This window comes from Artemia sp. Qi Xiang Cuo, chromosome 7 (genome assembly GCF_049724085.1).
Source record: "Artemia sp. Qi Xiang Cuo chromosome 7, ASM4972408v1, whole genome shotgun sequence".
In the NCBI taxonomy this organism is placed as follows: Eukaryota; Metazoa; Arthropoda; class Branchiopoda; order Anostraca; family Artemiidae; genus Artemia; species Artemia sp. Qi Xiang Cuo.
In genome coordinates, this window is record NC_142800.1 from 14,767,297 (window position 1) to 14,795,048 (window position 27,752).

Sequence of the window (27,752 nt, forward strand, 5' to 3'; positions counted from 1 at the left end):
TCAAATGTGTGATTTGTTCGATTCGATCCTTCCATTGTTTCCGTAACTATTAGAAAAAGTTGTTCATAAATGACTATATAGTTTCCTACAGGCTAATGATTTGCTGAGCGAGACCAAATTCAGATTTCGCAAAGGGCACTTGACGACGAATGCTTTGCAACAACTTATGGAATCAATTAAAAGTGGTATGGACAGAGGTGAAACACCATTGTCTATGTTTATAGCTATTCGCAAAGCATTCGATACAGTTGATTTGCAAACTCTGCTAAGTGGGATGGAGTCGTTAGGTGTCCGCGGAAAGTGCTTAAAGTGGTTTGAAAGCTATCTCACAGGGAGATCCCACAAAGCAGCGTTGAATAATGTGGGCTCAGCAGCATTTCCAGCGACGTGTGGATTACCACAAGGATCTGTGTTAGGTCCGCTGCTTTACCTCATCTGTGTTGATCTCATGCGTCTTTATTTGAAAGATGTGTGTCTTATCTCGTTTGCTGATGATACCGCTTTAACTGTGTTTGCCTCATCTGCGAAGGACCTAGTGAGAAAAGCGAATCTCGCATTGGAAAGGCTGGACATTTTCACTTCATTAAGTCTATTGCGTGTAAATTTTTGCAAGACATTTTTAATGGTGTTTTGTACAGTTGGTACACCACTGGATGTGTCTGGACAGGTAACTTTATCTGGTAATCTAGTTCAGCAAGTTGATCATCTCCGCTACCTTGATTTTTATCTTGATTGCAATCTGGCATAGAAGTGTCACAGTGAAGCAATTTCATCAAATATTGCCCGTGGGGTAGGAATACTTCGTCGTTTGCAGCACTTTCTCTCCCAAAGAATATTTCTAACTATATATTATTGGTTATTTTATCCATTCATCTCCTACGGTTGCCTCCTATAGAGCAGTTACTTCTTATGCAACAATAGAAGAGTGCAATTTCTACAAAATAAAGCTGTTAGAACAATCGGTAGGTATGTCCAGGATGTACACGACACATCTGCTTGTTTTAGGTCCCTGAAGCTCCTTAATGAGGTCAGATAAGAGATTACCAAGCTGCAGTATTTGTGTTTCAGTGTAAGAGTGGTTTAACCCCTGATGTTTTTAAGAATTTTTACCACATTAATAGTGACCTGCATAATTATGGAACTAGGCAAAGTGATGATATAGTTGTTTATTTGCGTCGTGGTACTAGGTTTTCATTTTCAATGAAACACCTGGGTCTATCAGTATGTAATGAGCTACCATTGAGGATTAGAGCGGCGGAACATGTACCTCAATTTAAAAAGAATTTAAAAGATTATTTTTTGGGGGAATTTGTTAAATTTTATTTTGGCTGGTAGGTTGGGTAGGGGAGGAAGAGGAGCTGCAGAGGTAAGGGTGGACTGGGAAGGTAAGGGTGGGTAGGGGCTAAGGTTAGGCTGAAGGGCAGGGGGAGAGGGAGTTGAGTATAATGAGTGATGGAGACTGGATTTGTTATTATTATTTTCTTTTACATTTTATTTATCTATTATTATTTTTAATTCAGTTATTTATTTATTTTTTTGTATATATATATATATATATATATATATATATATATATATATATATATATATATATATATATATATATATATATATATATATATATATATATATATATATATTTATTATTTTTAATATTTGTTATATATATAGGTTATAGTTTATCTATTTTTGGTTTATTTATAATAGTTTTAATTAAATAGTTGAGGTTTATGTAAATAGTTGTGTTAATAGGTAAGTAGTTACATGTACTTTTGCGCGATCGCAAACCTTCATAGGTTTCCTCCAGTTTCCTCATAGGTTTTCTTATATATATAGGTTATAGTTTATCTATTTTTGGTTTATTTATAATAGTTTTAATTAAATAGTTGAGGTTTATGTAAATAGTTGTGTTAATAGGTAAGTAGTTACGTGTACTTTTGCGCGATCGCAAACCTTCATAGGTTTCCTCCAGCGTGAAAGTGTTGTTTGATTTATTTATTTGTTTATGAATGTGGAAAAATAAAGTTATGAATAATTATGAATACTTCGGCAGGAATTAAACCTGTGGCCTTTGGAGCAGAATTCCAATACACTATCCACTGCGCCGCGTAGGCTTATGTTTTATGTTTTCTACTATAATCAAGAAGATTGATCAATGATGTCATAATCGTGTGTTGTAGCCAGGTCGTCTCTTACTACTCCAATTGAGAAAAACCCATAGGCTTTCTTCCGTTTGTAATCTAGGTTGCAGTGGTAGCTAGCAACCTAGTAAGACACGATCACGCCCCATAGTAAAAACTTCTGTAACCCATAACTCTTGAAAAAAGATTCAGACCAAAACAAAAAGTACACTATTAGAACCGCCTTGTCCAAAACTTCTATATAGCAAACTAACCGTCCTTTGGCTTGGATAACAAAGAAAATTTATTGGCTTGAAAATCAAGAAAATTGACTTTAACCACGATATTTTTCACATACGGCATCTTTTTTTCTTTCCGCTTTTTTTTACTCCTCAGCTAGCTGGGCACTGGAAAATCATAGAGAACTGTATAATGGCTCATTTTAAAGGGAATTGCTACACCTAGTCACTTTTGTAATTAAAAATAAAACAGTTTTTAAGTAGAATAATTTTTGTCAAAAAAAACTGCATTTTTGACGTATTTTCATACAGCAGTCTCTTCAAAAATATTTGAATTTTGAAGCAATCAAACAGTTCATGGTAATGAACTCTATAGTAATAATAGCTACTTGTCTCGATAATAACTGAAACTCTAAAGAACGAAATTTTGTAACCAATAGATAAATCAAAGCAAACAGTTCGTGATAACAAACTGTATCCGGGTTGCAGCGGTAGCTAGCAATCTTGTAAGAGACGATCACGCCCCATTGTAAAATTTAAAGTAACCCAAAACTCCTGAAAAAAGATTTAGATCAAAACAAAATGTACACTATTAGAACCGCCTTGTCCAAAACTTCTATATAGCAAACTTACCGTCCTTTGGCTTGAATAACAAAGAAAATATATTTGCTGGAAAATCAAGAAAATTGACTTTAACCACTTTAACTCCGCAAACGGCATCTTTTTTTCTTTCCGCTTTTTTTGACTCCTCAGCTATCTGGGCACTGTAAAATCATAGAGAGCTTTTTAATGGCTCATTTTAAAGGAAATTGCTACATCTACTCACTTTTGTAATCAAAAATAAAATAGTTTTAAGTAGAATCAGTTTTGTCAAAAAACTGCATTTTTGATGTATTTTCGTATTGCAGTCTTTTCAAAGATATTTGAATTTTGAAGCAATCAAACAGTTCATGGTAATGAACTCTATAACAATAATATCTACTTGTCTCAATAGTAACTGAAACTCTAAAGAACGAAATTTTGATACCAATAGATACATCAAAGCAAACAATTTGTGATAACCAACTGTATCAAACAGTTCGTGGTAACGAACTGTAAGTAAGGAGCGACCCGGCTCAATGGTAACCTTAACTCTAAATAACGGAATTTTGGGACCAATAGATACATCAAACGAATCAGATTTTAATTCTGATTTCAAATATATAAGTTTCATCAAGTTTAATATTACCCATCAAAAGCTACGCGCCTGAGAAAATTTGGCTGATTTTCGAAAAAAAGGGGAAAGACCCCCTAAAAGTTATAGAACCTTAATGAAATTCACACCATCATATTCAGCGTATCAGAGAACCCTAATGTAGAGGTTTCAAGCTCCTATCTAATAAAATGTGGAATTTTGCATTTTTCGCCAGAAGAAAGATCACGGGTGCGTGTTTATTTTTTTTTTTTTCTTTTCCCCCGAGGTAATCGTATTGACCCAGTGGTCCTAGGATATCGTAAGAGGGTTCATTCGAACGGAAATTAAAAGTTCTAGTACCCTTTTTAAGTGATCAAAAAATGGAGGGCAACTAGGCACCCTCCTACGCTCATTTTTTCTCAAAGTTACCCTATTAAAATTTTGAGATAGTCATTTTGTTCAGCATAGTCGAAAATATAATAAATATGTCTTTTACGATGACTTAATCCCCCAAAGTTCCCAGGGGAAGGGCTGAGAGTTATGAACTTTGCCCATTGCTTACATATTGTATTGGTTATTGGGAAGTATACAGACATTTTCAGCAAGAATTTTTTTCTGGTGGGGGGGGGCGGGAGGAGGGCGTTACTCGGGAGAATCTTTCCGTGGAGGATGTTTCTTTAGGGCAAGGGACATTTCTATGAAGGGGGCGCCGTATTTTCAAGCATTATTTAAAAAACGATCAGAAATTAAATTAAAAAAAACAAGTTTTTTCAACTGAAAGTAAGAAGCAACATTAGAACTTAAAACGAACAGAAGTTAATACGTTTATGAGGGTCTTCTCCACCAAGTCAAATTCTCACTCTTTACCCCACAGTTTTTTTTATTGCTTTAAAAAGATATATCTATTCTAATTAAACGACCTTTGTGAGTAAGGCTTTTGGGAATTGACTATATTTTTAAATTTTAACGTAGAGAGCATGGTATTGACTAGGGGGAGAACCCCCTCATATACGTAATAACATATACGTAATAAAAAAGAACAATAAAAAAAACAAGCGATACGGTTCAACAGTAATCGAAACTTTTAAAAACGAAACTTTGATGTCAATAAATGTATCAAAAGAATGGGCTTATAATGCTGATTCTAAATATATGAATTTTATTAAGTTTAGTATTACTCATCAAAGGCTACAAGCCTGAGAAAATTTACCTGTTTTTTCATAGAGGGGGGAAACATCCCCTAAAAGTGAAAGCATTTTAATGAAAATCACACCGTCAGATTCAGCGTATCAGAAAACCCTATAACATAGGTTTAAGCTCATATCTGCAAAAATCTGCAACTGTATTTTTTGCCAGAAGAAAAATATACGAATATAGAAGTTCGTTACGTAAGTTAATTTGTAAATTACGTCAGAACCAAATTTAGAGACAGCCATTTAGCAAAAGAAAAGTAAAATTTTTTTGCAAATTTTGTTTACTTATTCAATGACGGCGAGCCAAAATAAAAGCTGCATTAACTAAAAAACGATAAGAAATTAAATAAAAAAAAAACAAGTTTTTTAAACTGAAATTAAGGAGCGACAATAATACTTAACCCGAAAAAAAATTAGTCCGTATATGAAAGGCAGTGTCCCTTCCTCAACGCCTCGCTCTTTGAGCTGAAGTTTGACTCTTTCTCAAAACTTTATTTTTTTAAACAATAAAAAACTTCAGCGTACAGAGCGAGGCGTTAAGGAGGGGACAGCCCCTTTCATATACGGAATAATTTCTGTTCGTTTTAAGTTTTAATGTCTCTCCTTACTTTCAGTTTAAAAAAACTTGTTTTTTTTTTATTTAATGTGTAGTAAGAGCGATTCGTCTCAATAGTAACACGTTTAGTTCCTTCTGTAAATATTTTTAAAAATAGTTCCGGGTTACAGCGGTAGCAGGCAACCTAATTAAGAGACGATCATTCGAAGAACATACCATTGCATATATTTGACTTAGTTAGCTCCTCGATCCCTTGAAAAAAAAAATCTTATTTGTCAACTGAAACTAGAATAATTCTTGAAAATTTTAAATCAAATAATTTTATTTAACTGCAAAGTGCAAAAATATTTATCGTGTCTGATCAATAATTTTCATTTTTTAATTCAAACTAGAAAAAATCTGAAATTTAAAAATAGTTTGGTTTTCGTTTTGCTTCAATTGACTCGCTACGCCATTTTTTACGCCATTAATTTCGTTTTATCTCAGTTACAATTTATTATTGTATCCTGGAACCAGACTTCTTTGGCTTAATTAGAAATTTTATTGTACATTAAGGAAAGAACTGTAACACATAGTAACTGAAGTCTTATAAGAAATCATTATATAGATACATAACCTAAAAAGACTAATAACCTAAAAGATCAGATAGCTCATTTCAAGTTGGAGTTAAATACATTAAAAGACGGTCATGATTTATGTGCTGATTTGGTGATTTTTCTTCAAGAATCCAGTGACTTTTTTTTGTCACCGGGTGGCAACCCCGATCACTCATTAACTACGAAGAAGGAACTTAATAAAGTTGGGAAGATACATAATTTCCAAGATGCACAAAACATAGGTAAACAGTATAATTTATAATAGAAAACAAAGGTAAACATTATTAGAAGTTTTTTTTACAATAGAATATTATAAGACAGGTAATGAATAGCAATTTGGGTGATAGTAGGTTTGTTTTATCCCCTCGGGCACAAATACTTAACTAATAAAACTATTACTCATTGAATCCAAAAAATATATTTCTCCAAATTTGTGTTTTATTGGATTTTCTTAATCACATCCAGTTTAATTGCTCGTTAACTCCTCCCCCTCCCTTCCTAACGATACGATGTAATTTGAAGTCAATGAGTTAACTTTTGTTTTTAAACAAAGGCTATATGCAGGTACTAATGCTATAAATATGGGAGGGAAATGTCTTCGTGAGTTAACATCAATTTCACACATTGGAGGAGGGGTAGCAGCATGTAGCCCAAACTGTATATTTCCCATGCTTTTTTGATTTCTTTATTTTGTCAACATTTAGTCAATCTAAGGATATTAAGTTGAAACAAGAGTGACGCATGGCAAAATTTATGGAAAATATATTGTTTAGGATTTAGATTTGCATGTTGGGAGAAGATTGTAGGTAGAACAAACTGAAACATTCTTAGGAATCATTGAAGTAAGCGTTTTGGATTTTTTAGAGTTGGTTTTAGAATTTTATGAAATTTCCTACTCAAAAGCACAAATTGTGCATTCAAACCACAACTATAACTGAAACTATAACTGAAACTATACTAAAACTATACTGAACTATAAATGAAACTATAACTTGAAACTATAACTTGAAACTATAATTGAAACCACAATAAATGCTTAAAGTTTCAAACCAAAGTTTGGGACGTTAATCGGCAATTTTTGAAGCAATCCGTCTAATTATCAGTAATGTCTAGTCTTCTGTATAGTAAAATTAAACAGTTCAATTGTATTGAGCGATTCAGTCCAGTAGTAACTAAAACTCTAAAGAAATAATTTTTATAATAATTTATGCATCGAAGAATTGGCTTGTTATCCTGATTCCAAATATAAACAATTTATTAGGCTTAATTTTACTTATCAAATGTTACTTTTGATAAAAAATAATAGGCTCTAAGAGTGGTCACAAGCAAGGCCTTATACGGGGGGGATGGGTTTATTCCCCCCCCCTACAAATTGTGTCTAACTCGTATAAACTTAACAAACCTACATATAAACAAAAATTTTCATAAATGTTTTAATTTGTGTGACTCCCCGTCCCTCCAAAGAAAAATTCTGGCTACGGCCTTGCTTTTGACGAATTTCATAGGGTTATTTTTTACACTTTTTTCACAGCCTTTTGAAATTTCTGGAGGCAATACTGTATTGTATACGATAATATCCTAATAAATACGATTGTCATGATGATTGATGAGGATTAGGGTGTTGATCTTCAACCTATTTAGTATTTGGAAATTTAGTTTATAAAGTAAAAATAATTAAACCTACATCAGACACGAACAAAACTTATTAGTATTCATCCAACAAAAATATACCAATTATTAGTAGTAACTAATCTTTATTTGATTTTTTTTTAATATTCTAATATTGCGTGTAGTCTCATTGATTTTTGCAAAATATTTTATAATGAAAATTTTTACAAAACAATTAGAAAACCATCCTATTAAGACTGAGCTAGTGATTTTAGTACTGAACTTGTTTTCAAGTTGTCAACATCTAACTAATCAGTTTAAATTTCATTCGAACAAATAACATCTAAAGTGAAATTCTTGAATTACTCGCAAAACATTTTGCCAATGATTATGATTATAGATTTTGCTAGTGATTAATTCACAGTGATTATAGAATTTTCGCAATAAGCATAATTTTGGATTTTTAGTTATATATTTTTGGATATTTTTCCAATGTTACTATTGGATATTTTTTTGCTCATTTAGTTAAGAAGAAAATTAGTTATTAACTTCCTGAATGCATTCAAATATCGTTGAAATGAATTCAGAGCGAAAATATCTCATTTGCGCTGGACCTAGCCTGAAGGTGTATTGCAATGGATAAATGTTTTGAAGAAATTTTTGCAAAGGATTGGCTGTTTAGAAGTTCGAGATCTTGGCGGAAGCTGTTGTTGGAGTTTTTGTTGCTGATTTTGGAATAGCTGTTTACCGTGGCTAAATTAACGGTTCAGCATGGTGCACAGAGCTCTGCGTGGGTAAACCAGGACCATTCTGAGGTAGAAATCGATCCATTTTTATTTTTTAATTTTTTTTCTGTCTGATTTTAAGAAGATGATGAAAACTAAAAGGAAGAGGAATGAAAGTTTCCTGAATGATTCGACTGCTTCCAGTGATCGAGCAAATTCTGTGACGTTACAACATCTAGCGGACAATTTAAGTTTAGTTTTAACAACGGTCCAGGACAATTCTAAGGCGTTGGCAGATCTTTCTGCTAGAATGAGAGGACTAGAGGACAGAATTTCAAAGCTTGAGAGTGCAGCGCAAGATTCGAACCGGGAAGCATCTGAGTTAAAACCAAAAATAACAAGGATTGAAACTGATTCTGATAATTGCAAGCTTCAGATGTCGGTTGCGGCTGATGAAACGGATAATTTAAGGTCGCAGTTGGCTAATATGCGACAATCTTTGATGAAAGTGGAAAGTAAAGGAACAGAAGAAAATATATTGGCTTGGAATGTAGCTTCTGCAGACTACAGAAGGTTACTACAAAATAGTTACAGAAGATTTAGAAATGGACGTTCTGAAGTTTACTGTAATTGAGTCAAACCCAATAAAAAAAATATGTGAAAGTTCAAGTGGAATCGAGAGAAGCCAAACTCGCTATTTTGAAGAATAGTAGGAAGTTACGCGGAAAAAACAGCTTCAAACCAGTCTGGAATCTATTTGACAGATGATGCCCCATTATCACTGCTTGAAACGCGGAAAAAACTAGCGTCAGTGCGTGACAAAATTCGAGAATGTGATATCCAGGGACTTGAAACTTGGGTAACAAAATCTATCCCGCCAAAGATCTTTGTGAAACGCCAACATCAAACCGTACCTGAAAAATATTCACTTGACGAGTTGCCGTTACTAAGCAAGTTTATTCGTTGTCATGGTCACGGAGAAGGTCACATCGGATGTGACTTGATAGATACTGTGTAATAATTAAGAAGTGACGAAAGTTTTTTTTTCTTTGTTATAGGTGGTGGTTTTTATTTTTATCTATTATTATGTTATTTATTATATCGTGAATGTAGACGAAAAGAATGTTTAAATAGCGATGATGGGTAGACCGGGCGCATTATTATTTTGCTGGGGTTGTGTTGTACTGTTGGATGATAAGTTCCAATATTAATACCGTTTGTTCTGCTTTTTTTTTTTTTTTTTGAGTGCATTTTTGGATGTAAAGCAAAACAGGAAAATTGAGTATTATGAAGATATCATGTATCAGTTGTTACGAATTCGGGTTGCCAAATTTTTGAATGTATTAGGTATGACCGTGGACCTTAGAAGTAAAATTGAGCTGCTCGATAGAAATCCGGTCGATTTTTTTGAGAAATGAAATGGTGTTTTACAAGAAAGTTTGGATGAGGAGAGCCCAGTGCTAACGTCTGATTTTGGTGATTCTACGAAATATGTAATTTCTAGTGATGTGTTTAGAGATAACCCTGTAAAAGATAGGGAGTTGAATTTGTTTCATCTAAACTGTAGAGGAATAAACAGTTCACATAGATATTTGTCAGAATTAGTTGAAAATAGCCGTGGTATTCAGGTACTAGGTCTGACGGAAACGTGGTTGAATGTTAATAATGAATCTTTATTAGATAATAATGGTTAGAATTTTTACAGTAGCAATAGGTGCAAGTACAGGCATGGTGGATTGGCGGCTTACATGCAACCAGACGCGGAAGTCAAGGTGAGGGAGAGTTTATTAGTTTATATTGAAATGATACTGGAGAGCATGGTACTGGAGGTTAAGCGCCTACAAGGGAGTGTTTGTTTTGTTATTCTTTATAGACCGCCATCGTCTCCTTTATTTCGTTTTTTAAGCTGTTGGAGGATTTATTGGAAGTTACCCGTATGTAGGTATCAATGTGTAATTATGGGGGATTTAAATATTGATTTGATTGTTGATGACAGGGATTCTTGACAGCTCATTAACATGATATTTAGTTGTAGCCTTTTCCCTGGAATTAATGTTTCCACTAGGGTAACTGATAATAGTGCGACCTTAAGTGATAACATTTACGTGAATATAAAGCAAATGTGAAGCATTGTCGACCTAAGGTTAATTGTGAGGTAAAGGGACTCATATCGTACTTATCCTAATCAACGGTCTTTATCTAAGTAAGAATGAACTGGAGAAAATAGATTGGAGTTTCCTATACGAGAGTAAATCTAATTGTGGAAAATGAGCAAATGGTATTAACGAAACTACTAAAGTTATAATACTCTTTATCAATGTAACTAAGAGTTATTTTGTTTCTTTACCATATTCTATAAAGGTGCATCTATAGGAAGGGGATAAAATTATCCCCTAGATGTAAAAAATACCTTTAGATTGGTGTTTTGTTTTTTATCAAGCGGAAATTATCCTTGAAATTTTGAAAAATGCTTTATCGCATTTTTAGGCAAAGAATAGGACAGAATCCTTGCTTCCTCTATATATTTTCTTGAATTGTTACCCTTGGCTTATCCCCCGATTTGTGAAAATTGGTTATCGCTGATGTAATCGAAATATCTAATTTTTTTTATTTCCTTGTCCATTCAAAATCCCAGTTTTCCCCCAAGAAATATAAAAAAACATTTTCTGTTTACTCTAATTGAGCAAGCATAATTACCGGGACAACGGCGATAATTTTGAAAATTACCCTTTCTTATATTTTCATGGAAAATTTGTCCCTCCCTTCGTAAATGTCGATAAACATCGGTCTTGTTGTTCCTTTAATAAAAAAGAACAGAAGAATTTTTTTCCCAAAAAAAATTTCGTTTATTGGCAATAATTTTACATTCTATTACTTAAGCTATAAAAAAAGCCTTGACTCCTCATCTGGATCTATGCTCCTGTAAAACAACATAGTTTATATTTTTTTTTACTTTTAACTCAATAAAGTTGTCATAAAGGGCCACATGGTACCCTAAAAACCCAATTTGGGCGATTTTGGAATGAAAAGGCTGGGCCAGACACATGAACATCATAGAGAGCTAGTTAATAACTCATGTATATTTTGTATATATAATTAATCTCTTTTAAAAAATTAAACTTAATAAGGCAAGTGAATTGCCATTTGACACCCAAATATGTGATTAAGGTCGTCTGACATTCCTCCCACCAAGCGAAGCTTAATACTGCTAGCTAAAACTGATAAATATAGAAAAAGATTATATGTTGAAATTGCTTATATTTGCACACAAAATTTATAAATGTGTGTGTGTTCAAATTCACTTTAACTTACTGGTAGCAGACAGTTGGTGCAGCATAACGATACAGTACTAAAAATCCCACAAGTTGCGCTGGTGTTGCGTGAAATGCGATTAAATTCAGTAATAATCTTTAGTACATTTATAACAATCCTTTTTTCAGACGTAGTTAGAAAAAATGTACAGAAAAGCTAAAATAACGAGAAGCCAGCGTAGTATTATAAATAGAGGCCATTATACGTTGATTAAATAAAAAAACAAGTTTCTTCAACCAAAAGTAAGGAGCAACACTAAACTGCAAAACAAACAGAAATTATTCCGTATGTGAAGGGGTTGCCCCCCTCTTCAATACCTTTTTCTTCACACTAAAGTTTTTAACACTTTTAAAAAAGCTTCCTATTCTAATTAAACGGCCCTTGTGTTTCAGGAGTCGTTCTTAAGAAATTGGGACTAACAGTCAAACTTTAGCGTAAAGAGAAACGTATTGAGGAGGGACAACACAGTCATACACGGAATAATTTCTGTCCACTTTGAGTTTTTATGTTGCTCCTTGCTTTCTGTTCAAAAAAAATTGTTCAATTTCAAAGTGTTGTTCGAACAATTCAAGTAAATCTGGGTCACCCAGTATAAAATATTTTTTCCCGTCACGGGAAACTCCTCGTGGAGTTTCTCCCACGAAAATACACCCCAATCCCTTAAAATTTTTTCCTGACAATTCCATCGTTGCTGAAAATTGCCCCCCTTCACTCTGTAACATTTCACTGAATCTATTGGTGTGATTTTCCTTAAAATTCTTGGACTTTTAGGGGGTGTTTCCCCCCTCTTTAATATATTAGGCAAATTTTCACAGTTTCTTAGCTTTTTATGGGTAAAACTAAGCTATATTTGAAATCAACATAATAAGCCGACGGTATATCGATTTGAGGAAGAAGATATCAAAATTTCGTTTCTAGAGTTTCGGTTACTATTCTCGCTCCATTCTTACAGTTCATTACCACAAACTGTTTGATATGTTAGCACATAAATCCAAAAACGTAAAGAACAGGACGTTATCTGTGCTTACTAGATGTTTCAATTACAAATAAGAAAATTTGGAGAATTATTGGAGTTCCGATTAGATGTTAAAAGTAAGGATCAAAACCATTAGACAATTCCCAGAGAAGATACCCCCTCCCCCTTACTCCTAACCGACTTCAATCATCAAACTACAATAAATTTAATCTACTTAGTTATATTACAAATCCTATTATAAAAAGCACTACGTCCTATTTTCTTTTTCAATGATTTCTTTTTCCATTTAGAAAATTATATTTAATGTATACCTACCTTCTTATGTTTCAATGACTCCATTTCTGTTCTATTTGCAGATATAGAGGGTGAATTCATAACCACCGTTCACTCCACTTTCAAAGGTTTTAAAAGAAGAAAATCTAGCATAGAACTGATAGATTATGGATAGAAAAAAAAATCACAAACATGAAGACGAAAATTTGACCTGAGCAAATGCTATGAAATAGGAGGGTGTATCCCATTTGAGCGCTTTCCCATTTGAGCGCCATGGCGCGCACATGGGAATTTCCTATTTGCGCGCCGTATTTTAATTAGTTCAGTTGTGTCCCATTTGAGCGCCAGATAATTAGGTCAGGTGACCTAATTGCGTAAGCGATTGCACAACCGTTTACCCACAAAATGCAATAGGATTTAGTGTGGGAGCATATTTTTTTACCCTCTTATAACAAGTATTTAATGATGCCAGGAACAATATTTCTGGTTAGTATTAATAAGTCAGTTTGACAATGAAGAGCTCCAAGAATAAACAACTGCTAGAACACGACGGTTTCGTCTACAGATTCGATAAGCCGATTTCTGGAGGAAGAAAGAAGAGCTGGAGATGCATGAAGAAGGGATGTCTCGGGCGGTTACACACTGATTCCAGCGACGGCTCACCAGTTTCAGTTGGTACGCACGACCACAGCGCTGATCCTCTGCAGACCCAGCAGTACAAATTCCGGTCAGACCTTCGAAGCGAGTCAGCCCGTACTACTCGTCCGATTCCCGCTATCTACGACGGCCAGGTCGCAAGTGCTGCTGCCAGTGGGCTGAGTGCTTTGCCTCAGTTACCCTATAAGCACGTGAAGTCGTCCATGTACAGATCACGAAACAAGCTGATACCACCACTGCCCGCTGATACTATATCCGTACCGACGCCCTTGCCCCAGGCTTTCAGTGAGACGTCTGCAAACCAGAGATTCCTCCTCTTTCAGCTTCAAAATAACGCTGCGATTTGCTTTGCAACCGACGAGTCGTTAAGTCTGCTTGAACGAAGCCCGGAATGGTATATGGACGGCACCTTCGACTCAGCTCCTTCCCCATTCGGCCAGTTGTTCACCGTTCACGTTTTCTTCGGCGACAAGCAACTTCCCGCTGTCTTCGTGCTCATGGAGAGCAAGTCTGCGCAGCTTTACAACGACGTCTTCAGCGAGCTGATCCTACAGGCTGCGATGAAAGGAGTGACACTTCGCCCGACGACCGTCGTCTCTGATTTTGAGACCGGTCTGCTGACATCCGTGAAGCAAGTTTTTCCGGCCGCCAAGCACCGTGGGTGTTACTTCCACTTTTGCCAAGCAGTAATCAGAAACTTGGGGCGTCACTCAGTCCGTGAGCTGTACATGACCGATGCAGACTTCAACCTCTACGTTCGAAAGCTTCTGGCTCTGGCGTTCCTACCTCCAGCGATCGTCAGAATCAATTCTGGTCCAATCATTTCTCACATCGTTCGTACCTGGCCTTCGGCTCGTCCGTTTGTCACTTACTTCAGCCGTCAGTGGTTCGACCAATGTCCTCCTCATTTCTGGTCAGTCTACGGCATCCAGCGAAGGACAAACAACGACCTCGAATCATGGCACATGCGGTTTAACCGAAGAGTCGGTCGCTACCACCCGAACTTGTGGCAGTTTATCTCTTTCCTGAAGGAAGAACAAGCAGTCGTCGATTCTGCAAGGACACAGCTACTCCAGGGTCATGTCATCCATCGGACGAACAAGAAGTAGGCACGGCTGAACGAACGACTCGAAAAGCTGTCGACGGAGTACAGGGCTGGAACTCGAACAGCAGACGAGCTTCTCTTGGGTGTCGCACATAACATTTCGCCGGATGTGTGATATTAGCAGTTTTTGTTTGTATTTTTACCAATATATTAATTTGAATTATCCGTTTTTGGCACGATTTTTGGGTGATTTCGTTCCATTTCTAAACGATCGTTGTGAAATAACTCTAAAAAAAGAGCCGAATATTTCGACTTGACGAGCAAGCCTTCTTCAGCGGCAATCAGTTCTTACCCTATGAACGTGCGTAAAACCTTCACTTATATTCTTCACAAGCTTAACAAACGTTTAGCTTCTTAACTCTCAGTACAGAGTTATTTCACAACCATTGACCCAATAAAATCCTCAGTTTTGTTCGTTGTCTTCGTGGCAATAAATATTTGTACAGGTCAATGTGGCAGCAAACCACGCTTCATCCACCGCAAAATCACAATTTTGGGTTTGGCGCTCAAATGGTACTCCGTGGCGCTCAAATGGGAACAAAATTCCGTGGCGCTCAAATGGAACAAAATTCCGTGGCGCTCAAATGGGAAAGCGCTCAAATGGGAACACCCCAAATAGGAAGTATAAAACATTTTTACAATTTTGCGATTAACTAGGTTCGCCTATGATCTTGGTGATAACCCTCTAAGGTCTATATCTGATATGGACATATGGTGGGAAATCAGAAGTTTCAAAGGCGGTATATTTGCATAAATGCTACCGGGAACATATTAGGAAGTTTAGTGAATCACTATTTTGCGTTTTTTTTTTTGTTCATTAGCTTCTTGTATGATTTATTCGATTGAATCATGAATGTAGGCACTATATTGCGAAAATCCCTAGATTTAGAAAAAAATCACTAGTTTTAGAATAAAAATCATTATAAATCACTAGCTAGAAGAAAATCACCAGGCAACATAAAAAATCACAAGGAATAGTGATAAATCACTAGAGGTGGCAACCCTGGCATTGCCGAGATTTAAATTATTTAGCAGATGCAACGCTACCGAAGATATGAAATGGTATGAAACATCAATAAAAACGCCAGTTCCCGATTCAATTTAAGTCTATGCATGGGATTTCCACACACCAAAACCAAGCCTTGGCCAGTCTAAATTAGTATGTCTAATTGGATCTTGTATTGCATCGGCTATCTTTTAAGACCCTTTCAGATGATATTGTGAACCAATATTGTTGACCAACAATCATTTCAGGCCAAACAGTGCTAATGAACATTAGTGTTATATCGACCGAAAAAGATTTTTTTATTAACATTTTAGATGAAAACGAACCAAAAAGAGATCATTGATTGTCAAATTTGCTGGTCAAATTAAGTGGGAAATTTTAAGGGAGAAAATATCATAGGAAATTTTGTTTTATTCTTACAATATTAGAAGAGAAAAAGCAGCTAATTTACCTTAAAGGTAGTTATATCTATTATTAGCTTGGTTTCTTACCTAAAATAAGATATCAGAATGCACTTTCATTTTTTAGTCATGTACCCCATTCCTTTTTAAAAGGCATTCGAAAAATCATGTGTAAAACTGACAATTTAGTATTGAATCAGACGGTAAAAAGCTGCATAAACAGTGAAAAATACGAGAACAAACACAAGTCTATCCAAAATAGTAAAACAGTATGCAGTTGATTTTGAAAATATTGCCGTTTATTTCGAACAATAATAGCAATTTTTGTCCTGACGAAAATTATTGTTGATCGACAATTGTTGATAAACAAGATGAAAGATATTATGTTCTTTTCTTAGAAATTTAGAAGAGGAAAAACAGTTACTTTAATGTTGAAGGTTGTTATATTTATTATTAGCTTGATCACATACTTAAAAAGACATCATAAGGTACTTTTAAATTGTCTAGCCTACCCCTGTCCTCTCAAAAGCGCACTGGAAACAGTCTGTTGTGTAAGAATCAAAACGATCATTGTGACAAGCGTGATCTGCCTGTCTCTCGCAATGTTGACCAGCTGTCTCAAATATGGACCATCTATATCAAATTTGAAGAAACAGTGTTGTAGAATTCTGATTTTCCTCTAGAAAGAGTGATTTTCATTGGCTGTCAGTACCACTTTGCACACTAGTGAAGACAAGTCATGCTTGTACAAAAAAAAAAAAAACATGTTTAACAGTTAGCATCATAAGTTAGTCAAGTCGTTTTTATTCCACGATAGATCTAGCATCCAATTTTACCGGCTTAATCTCATGAAACATCCTCTCTTCACAAGCCAATACCACAAATATAGTTTTGCAATTTGGAATAGTGCCAATACTAAAAAAGCGCATTTTCCAATTATTTTACCAGCATAAAAGTATTTTAAAAGGCTTTGTCAATAAGAAAAAGTTCTGCGCCGAAGTTGGAAACGTGCAGCTGATATAATAATAATTTCGTTTGATTGTCTCAGGCCAAGGCCAGTTTGTATAAAGTTGCTATACACAGTGAGTGCATAATAGAACTGACATTCAACAATGGAAACAAAGTTTTTTTCAAGTTCACTTCTTTAGCAACGACTGATATTAATGATCGCACTTCCTAAGCTAAATTCCTTAAGGTTAATGTGTGGCCTAGGGTGTCACTCCTCTAATTCCTGACAGCTGCAAGGAAACTGCTGCAACTCCTCCTTTCTCTTAATAAAAGAACTTAATGTCGAGAACTGAGAACAACCAAAAAACTAGCTTAAAGTTTAGGTTGCCTTTGAAACATAAATCATCCGACAACCTTACGTCTGTAACATGCACCGAGAGGACACGGTATTCATCTTAGGGAATTCATTAGTTTTAGACCTATCTATTTACTCAGCTAGAACTATAATAGTAGCCAAATTATTTCTTGGAGAATAATCTAAATTGGTTTGAAAATTAGGAACATTGGTATATTTTACATCTTTTGAGTATTTTTTTTTTATATCTGAAGCAAAAACGAAAGCAAATATTAAGTCTCAGCTATCAAGCAATATCGAAATTGTCGTCTTATGTTGAAACAGTAATAACTGATGACCGTAGGAAAATTGCTCACAAAAATCGAAAATAAACATAACGTTAACCTTAAGGGAACCTCAATGTCAACCTCAAGGAACAATAAAATTAACGTTGAATTTTAAATCAACCTTAACACTTAAATTAGGTCCCAAGTAAAGTTTCCTGTTGCTTGCCATTTTGGTCAGCCCTTCGGCTCTTCAGTAACACTTTAAAAATGCAGCTTTCATAGCAAAAGCACTTAAAGTACGACAAGACAGAGAAGAAAGAAAAAACTAAAGGCGTCGAAAAAGATCTGTTTTATAAATTCTAACGGTAAAAATTCCGCTTCTATTCAGAGAATCAGAATTTAAGGAACTATTCAAGAATAGGAAGAAATGATTGAATAAACAGAACTAAAAAATAAAATTAGAATTGTTTATTGATGTATTAGAAAAATTAAATATAAAAAGCGTTACAGTACTAAATGACTTTCAAATATGGTCAGATTCATCATAGACGCTTAACAAAGACAAGCCAGTTTTGAAGATTACCAGGGCCTAGAAATAAGCTTCTTTAGAAATTTAGGATATAAATTGCAATAAACTAAAATAAAACCGTATACAAAAATGAAAGACTTCATTCAACAAGGACAAACTATAAAAAAAATCACAGGCAAGGCTAGCTTCTAGTCGACACAAGTATTTGAAGCACCTTCATTGGCTTATCTTAATTAGGCTAGTGTCCCCAGTAAAGTGGAGTTTTTCCTCATTTACTTACACCCAAAGACATTGTTTCAAACATCCTTCAAATACCGGCTAAACTGAATTAAGAACATCAAAACTGATTAGATATCTTGTGGATGGCAAATGTGCATGACGGCAATAAAAACTATATTTGCAAATTTGCATGAGGACTTCTAGCCTCCCCTGGTTCAGCGAGATAATTCATGCATTAAAATCTCAACTTCAGGTTCTCAACTTCAGGAGAAGTGAGTAGTATTGTGTCAATCTAAAAGACCGAGATGCTTAATGAAAAACAGGTTTCCGCTAGATTTGAGGCGGTGCTCACTCCGCGACAAAGATTTATACTTTAGTTTTTTGGGGTTGAAGGGGGAAAAAAGGTACTTAGGTTAGGTTACGTATTTAATATATGGTATGCCTTATCAGGACTTCTATTTTTTGGTTGGTCTGACACAAGGACAATAGCCTAAAGCCGAAAAATCGGCCACTATAGCCCACCCTGGCTATATTCTGCTACAGATGTTTACCCTTACACGGGTCAGATCAGTCTCTCAAAAATATTAAACTGAGCAATCCCAGGCTCCCAGTTTCAGCCTTCAGAAATTCCATCCCAAAATCCTTCTTTCAATAACTTTGCTTAATAACTCAAATCGTTGACAGGCAAAAAAGCTTATAGTTCGATCCGATCCCAGCTTGGTCCTAGGAACAGCCTTCAGAACCGACATCCCAAAACCCTTGTTTCAATACGTTGGTAAGTGTTCTACATCGCTCAAATTGTGAAATCGGTTTCACAACATAAATTATTGACCAACCCAAAAAGCGCAGTCCGATCTCTGCTTGATCCCAGTTACCGAAGTGCTTCCGCTTGGGACCACCTGCCTAATTCAGTGACATCTTTCAAGTACCCTCCCCTTTTTGCTGTCAAAATTTATCATCTCCCCCAAAAACTACGTTTCTATTTTTCTTCTCTTTTCTCATTGTAAGCGTATTAAGCGTTTGTTTATTTAATTGTTCTTTTTTTCCTATCCTTTATCAATGTTTAAATTTAAATACTTGACTCACTCAAGCTTTGCTTCCAGCCTTATGATTTCGTTGTTCTGAATTTTCTTTAATTCTTTAAATGAATGAATTAATGAAATTAGATTACATGCAACATGATGGTACAGCAAAATCGAAATAAAAAAATGCAAACATTTTGCATTGAAATTCTGCGTATTTGCTGCAAGGTGCCAGCTTAAAACAAGCCATCGTGCTCGAATAAGCTTAGACCCAAAGCAAAAAACGGTTTCATGGGAACAAATACTGCTGTTGTTCCCTGTTTAAAATACATCTTATTTTTAAAAAAATTGATGAACCAAGTTCTTTCACAATTGTACATTTCTCATACTAAAGTAATTGTCGCTGCAGGTAAATTTAGAACGATTTTTTATTATTTTTTAATTGAGACATGTGCACTGTCATATCTTGCCGTGTCTAATCTTTCGTTTTGACGCATAAAATGCCCATTCACTAAAATAAAAGAAAGGGAAATATGTTTTTAAAATGTAGGGGGTAATTAAGTTATATCCTTTTTAAAAAGAAACTATCAGAAAAGGCATTTTCCAATGAGAAAACCAAAACCAGATTTTTTAATAACTAGGGGAGGAGAAGGAGGGGGAGGTAAGAATGCTAATGCCTTTTCAAATGCTTTTACCAGTTTATAGAAAATACTTACTTATAATAATTACTTGTTCTGTTGCTTATCCGAATTTTTTGCAAACGAAATTAGGTAATTCATTGGTTTTACACCATTTAATGACGCTAGTGCCAAATTAGCCTCTCTGAAAGAAAGAATTAAAAATCAACCTTAGATATAAGAAATAAATACTTTGAAGTCCATAAAAACATAACCGTTATTATAGACCATTTACTTAACGAAAATAACGATTACAGACTATAAAGTATTCTTCACAGTCATTTCTTTGGAAATGTTAACACAGTGAAGCACAAGCACATCTATTCATTAGCTGGATCTTGAAAAGGTTCTGTTCAACACCAAAACAACCGTAGTGAAACACTCGGTTTCTTAAGAAAAAAAAAACATTTCTGGAAGTGTTTCAAAATTTCTAGTAAAAAACGTACATTTCGATCCTGAACAGGAAGCATTTGTAAAGTATATATAAGAATTGGGAAATGGAAATTTTTACAAAAAATGAAATAAACTGAAGTAGCTGAAGATAGAATTTCCAGTGGTAATTTCATTGAAGAAGTATTTGGAAATTGCCTTGCCAATCAAAACTGAATGAAAGAACGCGTTATTTTGTCGCCGCTCAACAAAGAAGCAAGTGCAATTAATGTTCAGCTTGTCGATCGTCTCCCTAGAGCATACACATAATATAAAAGCTATGATTTGGTGAAGAATAAACAGGAAGGAGGAATTGAATTCACGTCAGAATTTCTTAAGTCAGTTAAAATTGTATGTTCGTCGCCCTTTGACTTATAACTAAAAAAAAACACGCCAATTATGCTAATGCATAATATAGATTTATCAGAGAGTATGTCCAGTAAAACACGCCTGGTTGATATTGAATTATGTAACAGCGTAACTTGAGTAAAGTTACTGGTAAAAAGCTGATAAAGTAAAGTTACTGGTAAAAAAGCGGGAAGAGAAGTTCACATTAATCTAGTTAGAAGTTAGAAGACAAGTTAGAAGTTCGAATGAAGTTACAAGTTAGAAGTTAGAATCAAGTTAGAAGACAAGCGAGAGCAAGAATCATGTATTTGTTTACGTCTGCCGTGTGCTGAGTACCAAGAACAAAGTAAACCTTGGTCTCTTGGTATTTATTATATAATAACAACTGGTATATAACAACTAAACACTAACTAAACCTGGTATATAACAACTAAAAATTGAATTTCATATTCAAGTCAAATGTGAAACAAACAGAACTACTACAAGCATGTTTGGCTACTGCCCTCTTCTAACAAGAGAAGCTCTAAACGATATTATGTAATTTGTATTTTATTTAAAACTATATGTATTTATACATATAGTGTGACAATGTTTTCAAATTGTTGATGAGAAATAAAAAGTAAATCACTAGGCCTATAATAATCAAAATGACCGGAAAGAACTAAAAAAAAATACTGTATATTTAAAAAAAATAGTGTTGTATATTTAATTGTTTATTAGTAGGCTATTAGGAGAAACTCAGATTTACTTTTATTTATTCATTATTTTTATGTCTGTATAATCTATTATATTCTTCTTATGTAGTTTGCCATGGCCCGGGTGGGTTTTTTTAGGAAATAAATATCATATCGTATTATAATGGTATTAATTCCGTGAAATCTCAGCAATTTTAGATTCTATCTTGCTGTTACTCCTTTTGTTTATTGTTATAAATATAAAAAAATATTTTTAATATATATTTTTTCAGCAAAGTGTAAATGACACAATAAGCTATTGAAGTTTTACGGTTAAGGGAGGGGGAAGGGGGCAGTAACCGAATTCATTTTTGTTTGTTTTAAGTTGATTTGAGCATTCTCACACATAGTGGTAATTATTTTGTATTGGTTTTCTGTAAATTGCTGCAATCACGATCTTGTATACGCAAAGACAGTTTTTGGGAAAAAATTATTTTATTTTATAAACAGTTGATTCTTACTTAAAAAAGCAAATAGATGTAAAAATTTCAACAAAATGAGCCACTAAACTTCTCTTTATGATTTTATAATAGCCCGTTAGCCTTGGTGAAAAAAAAGAAGAAAAAGCAAAAGCGGGAGACTTATCAGTGCTACAAATGCCAAAAAATGACTTTCCTTACTGTCCAAGGTGAAAAACTGAATTTATCCTACAAAATGTCTTCCATCATGCTGATTCCAATGGTGCCCTTTATTTAAATCAGGGGCCATTTTTGAGGGTTTTTGGCTTTTCACTGAAACCACCATAACTTTTCTTGTTATGAACTTTTAAGATTAAACGAAATAATAGTTACCATTCCTAAATCAGACTCGGATGGCAATTTTTTCTCATTTGGCACTGTTTTCAAAACACATTTTACAAATTTTGGTTACCATGGGCTATTACTCATCTTTTACTAGGTTGCAGCTACAGCTGCAACCATGATATAACACCCTTGATAGGGAAAAAATTTACAATACCTGGTTAACTCAGTCGGTTAAAGCTTGGGATTTTTAATCTCAAGGTCAAGGGTTTTTCCGGGTGATATTTTTTACATTAATTTTAGTTCGACCATGCAAACAGCAATCTCAAAGTAAGTCACTGTTGTTTACTACTCTTTCTTCAGGAAAGTCGAGGGCTCCGTAATGAATAAATACTACTTTGAAAGGTCGCAAAGCATTGTAATTCAAATTTTCGCAGTTTACAACATCTTTGTAGGTTTGAACTGAGTTTTATGCCACAGCTTGTTGGCGTCAAAGTTTGCGACATCGTTATTTTTCTCGATTTCGTTTGTCTTCTAACAAATAACGTCTATGTCCTTCACTTTTATTTTAGGTTCGTTGTGATTTTGCTGGTCTTCTAGGCCCATATTTCTTGCTCTTGTCTTTTTCTTTAATTTTATACCACATGCTTTCCTTATTTGAATGACCGTCACATGTTTGATACATTCAATATCACCATCAATAATTTCTGTTTTATAACATTTCTGCTGTCAGGTGGCAATTTTTCTTCATTAGATAGTTGTTTTTTTTAAACACATTTTTTAACTTTTGGTTAGTACAGGCTGCGGTTCGCCCTTTACTAGGTCACAGCTAGAGCTGTAACCATGATAAAATTACAATTTACCAGTGTTCAGTTCTATCCGTAAACTTCTATCACAGCGCAGTGGATGATATCGTACCTCTTCACCAGGGATTTGCAGGTTCAATGCCACCTGTGACAAGGGATTAATGCATCCAAATGATAGCAACGCTCTCGGCTTCTAAAACCCCGGAAAAGGGATTAATGTTATACATTAGTTGGATCGTGAGAAAGTCCTCACCCTCAATTCTCAGTAGATAATATATCCTCTCCTTACACTTTTTGAAATCTCGATTTCTGCCATTGATGGCACACTAACATATCTTGGGTTGGTAAAAACCATTTTTGTTGGTTTGAATATAACATCATTAGGGTAAACTGCAATAACAGTAACATTCTTGTGAATTTCAATCTTATTGGACATCTTAACCATCGCTTTATTTTCAACATCTGCAGATGATGAACTTGCGCTGCTACGATCTAAACCACTCATGGGCTCATCTTCAGTGGTTACAATAGTTTTCACACATTTTGGCAATTTGTGGATTTTAACTCAAAACTATTTGCAATGGCCATGTTTCATTTATCCCTGAATTAGAAAAACAGTTACTGTAATTTATTGTTTTGTTGTATGTTAAGAAGCTATTTGAGTTAATCTTTTTTTATTAGTTTTAATTTAAGTTAAATTCGAGCCTGACCCATATACTTCCTCTCCCCTAGCTCCTTTCACATGTTTCAGGACCAAGACATTCTTGAAACAATCGGACTCCAAGACGTTAGAGTTGTTAGTCACAAAATATCCATTTGCTTTATAGAGTCATTCTTTTCCTTTTTTGGGTTTAATAACCATGAAACCATTGTAAAACCCATTAGATGATGTTTGGAACCTAATTTCTGGCCTAGCTTATCATAATCGACGCAGCAGCATTTGTCCGGTAAAGAGCATAGTGTGTATAATTTTGTTTTTTTGCAGGGGTCGTAATTTACAACGGACAGTTATGGAAATATTCACCACTCATGGAACTTTTCGCTACTCAGTGCTTCTTTTCAAATGGCTAAAAATCACTCTCGTTTTGTTTTCTTTATCATTTTTTCTGTATATATTTTAGTTTTTAGTTAAATGTCACTATACTAGTAACATTCATTATAAACGTCATTATGTTACATTCTAGAGTTTTTCTTTCATGTACAAGAGCACTTTCCGGTTGTCTTGCTATCATATCCCAGTTCCCTTGCGAGTTCTTTGCTGAGTCTGGTTACTTCATTGCCGCTAAATTTAAAAATCAAGCAGTAATAATTGCATATCTGCCAATGAGTTACAAAATGCAACAGTCTGATTTCCAGTTTGCTTCCATTTGCAATCTGCTTAAAAAATAGACTTAACATTTTATCATCAGTGCAAATTTAAACGTCCACATAAAGGACAAAATGTGTCCAAGGTGGCAAGTCTAAATGCATTTTATTATTTAATATCTTCAACCTTCTTCCCAAAACTCGGGGATTTTCAACGCACGAATCTTGGGATAATTTTCGATTTGTAATCCTATTTTCCGGTGCTTAAACATGAATCTTCTATTTTGGCCATTTATTTATTTTAGAAGACCAAATTTTAGCTCTGATCCAAAACAAAATCGAATCGAGTGCATATTTGAAGTAAATCGTTTTATCCTTACATTAGACCTTAGCTGCTCCAGTAAAACCCATCAAGTAAGGCACACAGCGCATCAGTAAGCGCATCTTAAGTGGGCAATCATGAAGATGTCCTCCCACTTTGGGAAAAAACTCATCCGAAGAGTTTTTCCATAAAGTCTTTAGGTCCTACGGATTATGTTCATGTGTCTTCCCCTGTCACGAGTGCCTTCTGGCTGCCAGCGGAGGCATATTTGTGAAATCACCCCCTTCTTTCACAAACCCCATTCCTTCCCAAATCTCTGTCACATGCATTAAACTACTTGGGGTGAAAATTACTGCTGGCTTGAAGTGGGATGCCCATGTTCAAAAGATCCTTAACAATCTTCCCCTTCGGTTTCCCTTCTAAAACTTTTTTAAAATTTTCTTGCCCCCCCTCCCCCTAAGGTTCTTCTCCAACTTTATTGCTCTTTTATTCAGCCAATACTGGAGTATGCTTGTCCAGTGTGGCATTTCGGTATTTCTTCAGAGCACATTTATAAGATTGAAAATGTGCAAAAATGAGCGCTTAGAATCATAAATGGTGAAGGGAGGGTTTCATATCATTATCTACTGGGTAAGTCAAGCTCCCAACGTTGGCCAAGAGAAGGAGCCTCCTATGCCTTCGTTTCGGTACCAAAACCCTGTCTGTTCCTCGATTGCGTTCCATCATCCCCAAACCCTATCTTCCCGCCCACAACAGACCGTCCCGAATAAAATCCCAAAAAGTCCCCAAACTCACTCCCATCCCCGCTAAACATGAACGATATCGGAAGAGTTTTTGTTCTGAGTTTTGTTGCGTTATATAATAGCCAGGAAAATTAGTCATTAATTTTATTGTTATCTATTTATTTTTTATTTTTGACTTTTTAACTAAGTGTTGACTCATCATATTTTTTATGTATTTTCATTAATTTTATTGTTTTCTATTTATTTTTATTTTTGACTTTTTAATGTATTTTTTACAATGAATTATGTTTGACGTGAACGACAAGTCCTTTGATGGTATATGTATAGTGCTTTTGATATATATATATATATATATATATATATATATATATATATATATATATATATATATATATATATATATATATATATATATATATATATATATATATATATATATATATATATATATATATATATATATATATATATATATATATATATATATATTACATAGTACTTTTTTTCTGACGTAAAATTCAAGTTCGGCAACCATGCTCTGATAGAAATTTTTAAAAATAAAATTCTATTCTATCTGATATATAGAGGATATATGCAAGGTATCTTCACCGTCATTTTCTCATAACAGAATTACACCATCGTCTTGCTTACCTTTGCGGGTGCAAATGTTGTCGTTGCTGAGACATACTCTCCAGCTAATTCTGCTCTGGAGTTAACTTTAGGCCTTCTATAGAGTAAATATAGAATCAGAAGAGAGAAGACAACGCGAAACAGTACTGCCAAAGCTAAATTTGACTCCCGCCGAAATCTAGACTTATTGTTCCAACACTTCAAGCAAATAGTAGTTTTTTTTTGGTTTTTTGTAAAAGACATAAAGACCTTTCTTACCTAGGTGATGAAAAATGGATAATTGCACACCTTGTAGTGCTGTTCCACTTTTTGGGTAAAAAATGAAAGCCGGTAATTTTCCCGAATCTTGAAAAATGGAGACGAACCGTTTCCTAAAACAAGAAATTATGTCCAACATAAGCCAAGATATATATTTATAAATAGAGACAAAATTAATATAAATACAAGGTAATGTATAAAATTTCTATATATAAAAAACTTTAACACATAAATGAATGAGCTTCTTTGATTCAATGGAAAACATGATTTTTGTCTCATGAGTACCAATATTACTATGTACTGCGGTTTTTTTTTTTTATCGTCTTTTCAAATATGTTTTCGGAATTTCTCCATCAACCACATTTTGTTTTATTACAATTTCGATTATTTTTTTTTAATAAACATTTTTTTTTTTTAAGTCCATTTGTCCATTATGAAATAATTAACACTCCTAGAGCAACAAAAATGCAATGAAACCACATGAGCTAGCTCAGGCATGACCAAACGTGTAGAGAGAGGTAAAACATGATCTAGGGTATAATCCTTTCATTAGCACGACGTTAGTTGTGAGGCTGCACAAAACCAGTAAGCAGATCATTGTGAGTGCTTTGTTTTTGATTATTGCATACTATATACAAGTTTAATTCTTTTGATTTGTTGTTAGTTAAAAAATACATACTTTGTTTAAGTCAAACGAGGGCCTGGGCCCCACATGTCTGTTATTTATCATATAGTAGGGATCTTACTGCACGGAAGAACGGCAAACGCCACATGACATTTGCTACCACTACGATTTGGAGGGGACCCGAAGATCAATTCTCTGACTGTTATGTCTACTTAACAAAAATTGAAGGGATTGCGCCAAAATCACAGCATACTGTGAACCTTAGCTTATAATTTGCGATGAGAGCAGTTCCACGTTGTCAAGAATTGCCCATACCAAAGCCTCCAGAAAATGGGACATTAGTTGAAAAGAACTCATATTCTAACGGAAATAAGGAAGAAAATGAAAACGATTTTTTGTGATACGATGTTTCAACAAAGTTGTTCATCTGAGCCTAATTTATTGACTCAAGACAAATTTTGGACAAACATTGTCCAAAATTGAAATATTTGATGATTTTAATTATAGGTGCTGATAAATTCATGATAATTTCTGAAGAGGGGGCCTGGACCCCAAGCTCCCTCTTTGAATATTTTTAACATTTTTATTACACGAACAAATAAATTTATTACCTGCTTAAGATAAGTTAAATATCATATTTGAATATAACTTTGAATATTTTTTTAACATTTTTACTACACGAAAAAATAAATTTATTACCTGCTTAAGATAAGTTAAATATCATATTTGGCTGTCCAAAACCAAATTTAACCGCTGCAAGGCGTGTGGCTTCCATCTTTCAACAATGAACATAACAAATGCAACATCGATTAGTTTTAGTCCCCATGTCTCCTATGTTTTATACGGATATTATTT

At 34.5% G+C, this 27,752-nt stretch overlaps 1 protein-coding gene and 1 pseudogene across 11 annotated transcripts in view; one reads left to right on the forward strand and one right to left on the reverse strand.

The window, feature by feature from the left end:
- The window catches only part of LOC148949987 (diphthine methyl ester synthase pseudogene), a 163,201-nt pseudogene extending 137,506 nt beyond the window's left edge, over positions 1 to 25,695 (forward strand). Inside the window, exon 4 of the transcript XR_016141979.1 lies at positions 24,000 to 25,695. The product of XR_016141979.1 is annotated as a diphthine methyl ester synthase pseudogene (transcript). The remainder of the gene's footprint in view (positions 1 to 23,999) is intronic.
- Positions 17,966 to 27,752, reverse strand: part of LOC148949990 (uncharacterized) — a 29,192-nt gene continuing 19,405 nt past the window's right edge. For all 10 annotated transcript variants that reach the window (XM_089092049.1, XM_089092050.1, XM_089092056.1 and 7 more), the window contains 3 exons: positions 26,273 to 26,385; positions 19,997 to 20,102; positions 17,966 to 18,099 (listed from right to left, as the gene is read on the reverse strand). In XM_089092049.1, coding sequence (XP_088948175.1) covers positions 20,006 to 20,102; positions 26,273 to 26,385 — 210 coding nt within the window. In that variant the 3' untranslated portion in view covers positions 17,966 to 18,099; positions 19,997 to 20,005. The remainder of the gene's footprint in view (positions 18,100 to 19,996; positions 20,103 to 26,272; positions 26,386 to 27,752) is intronic.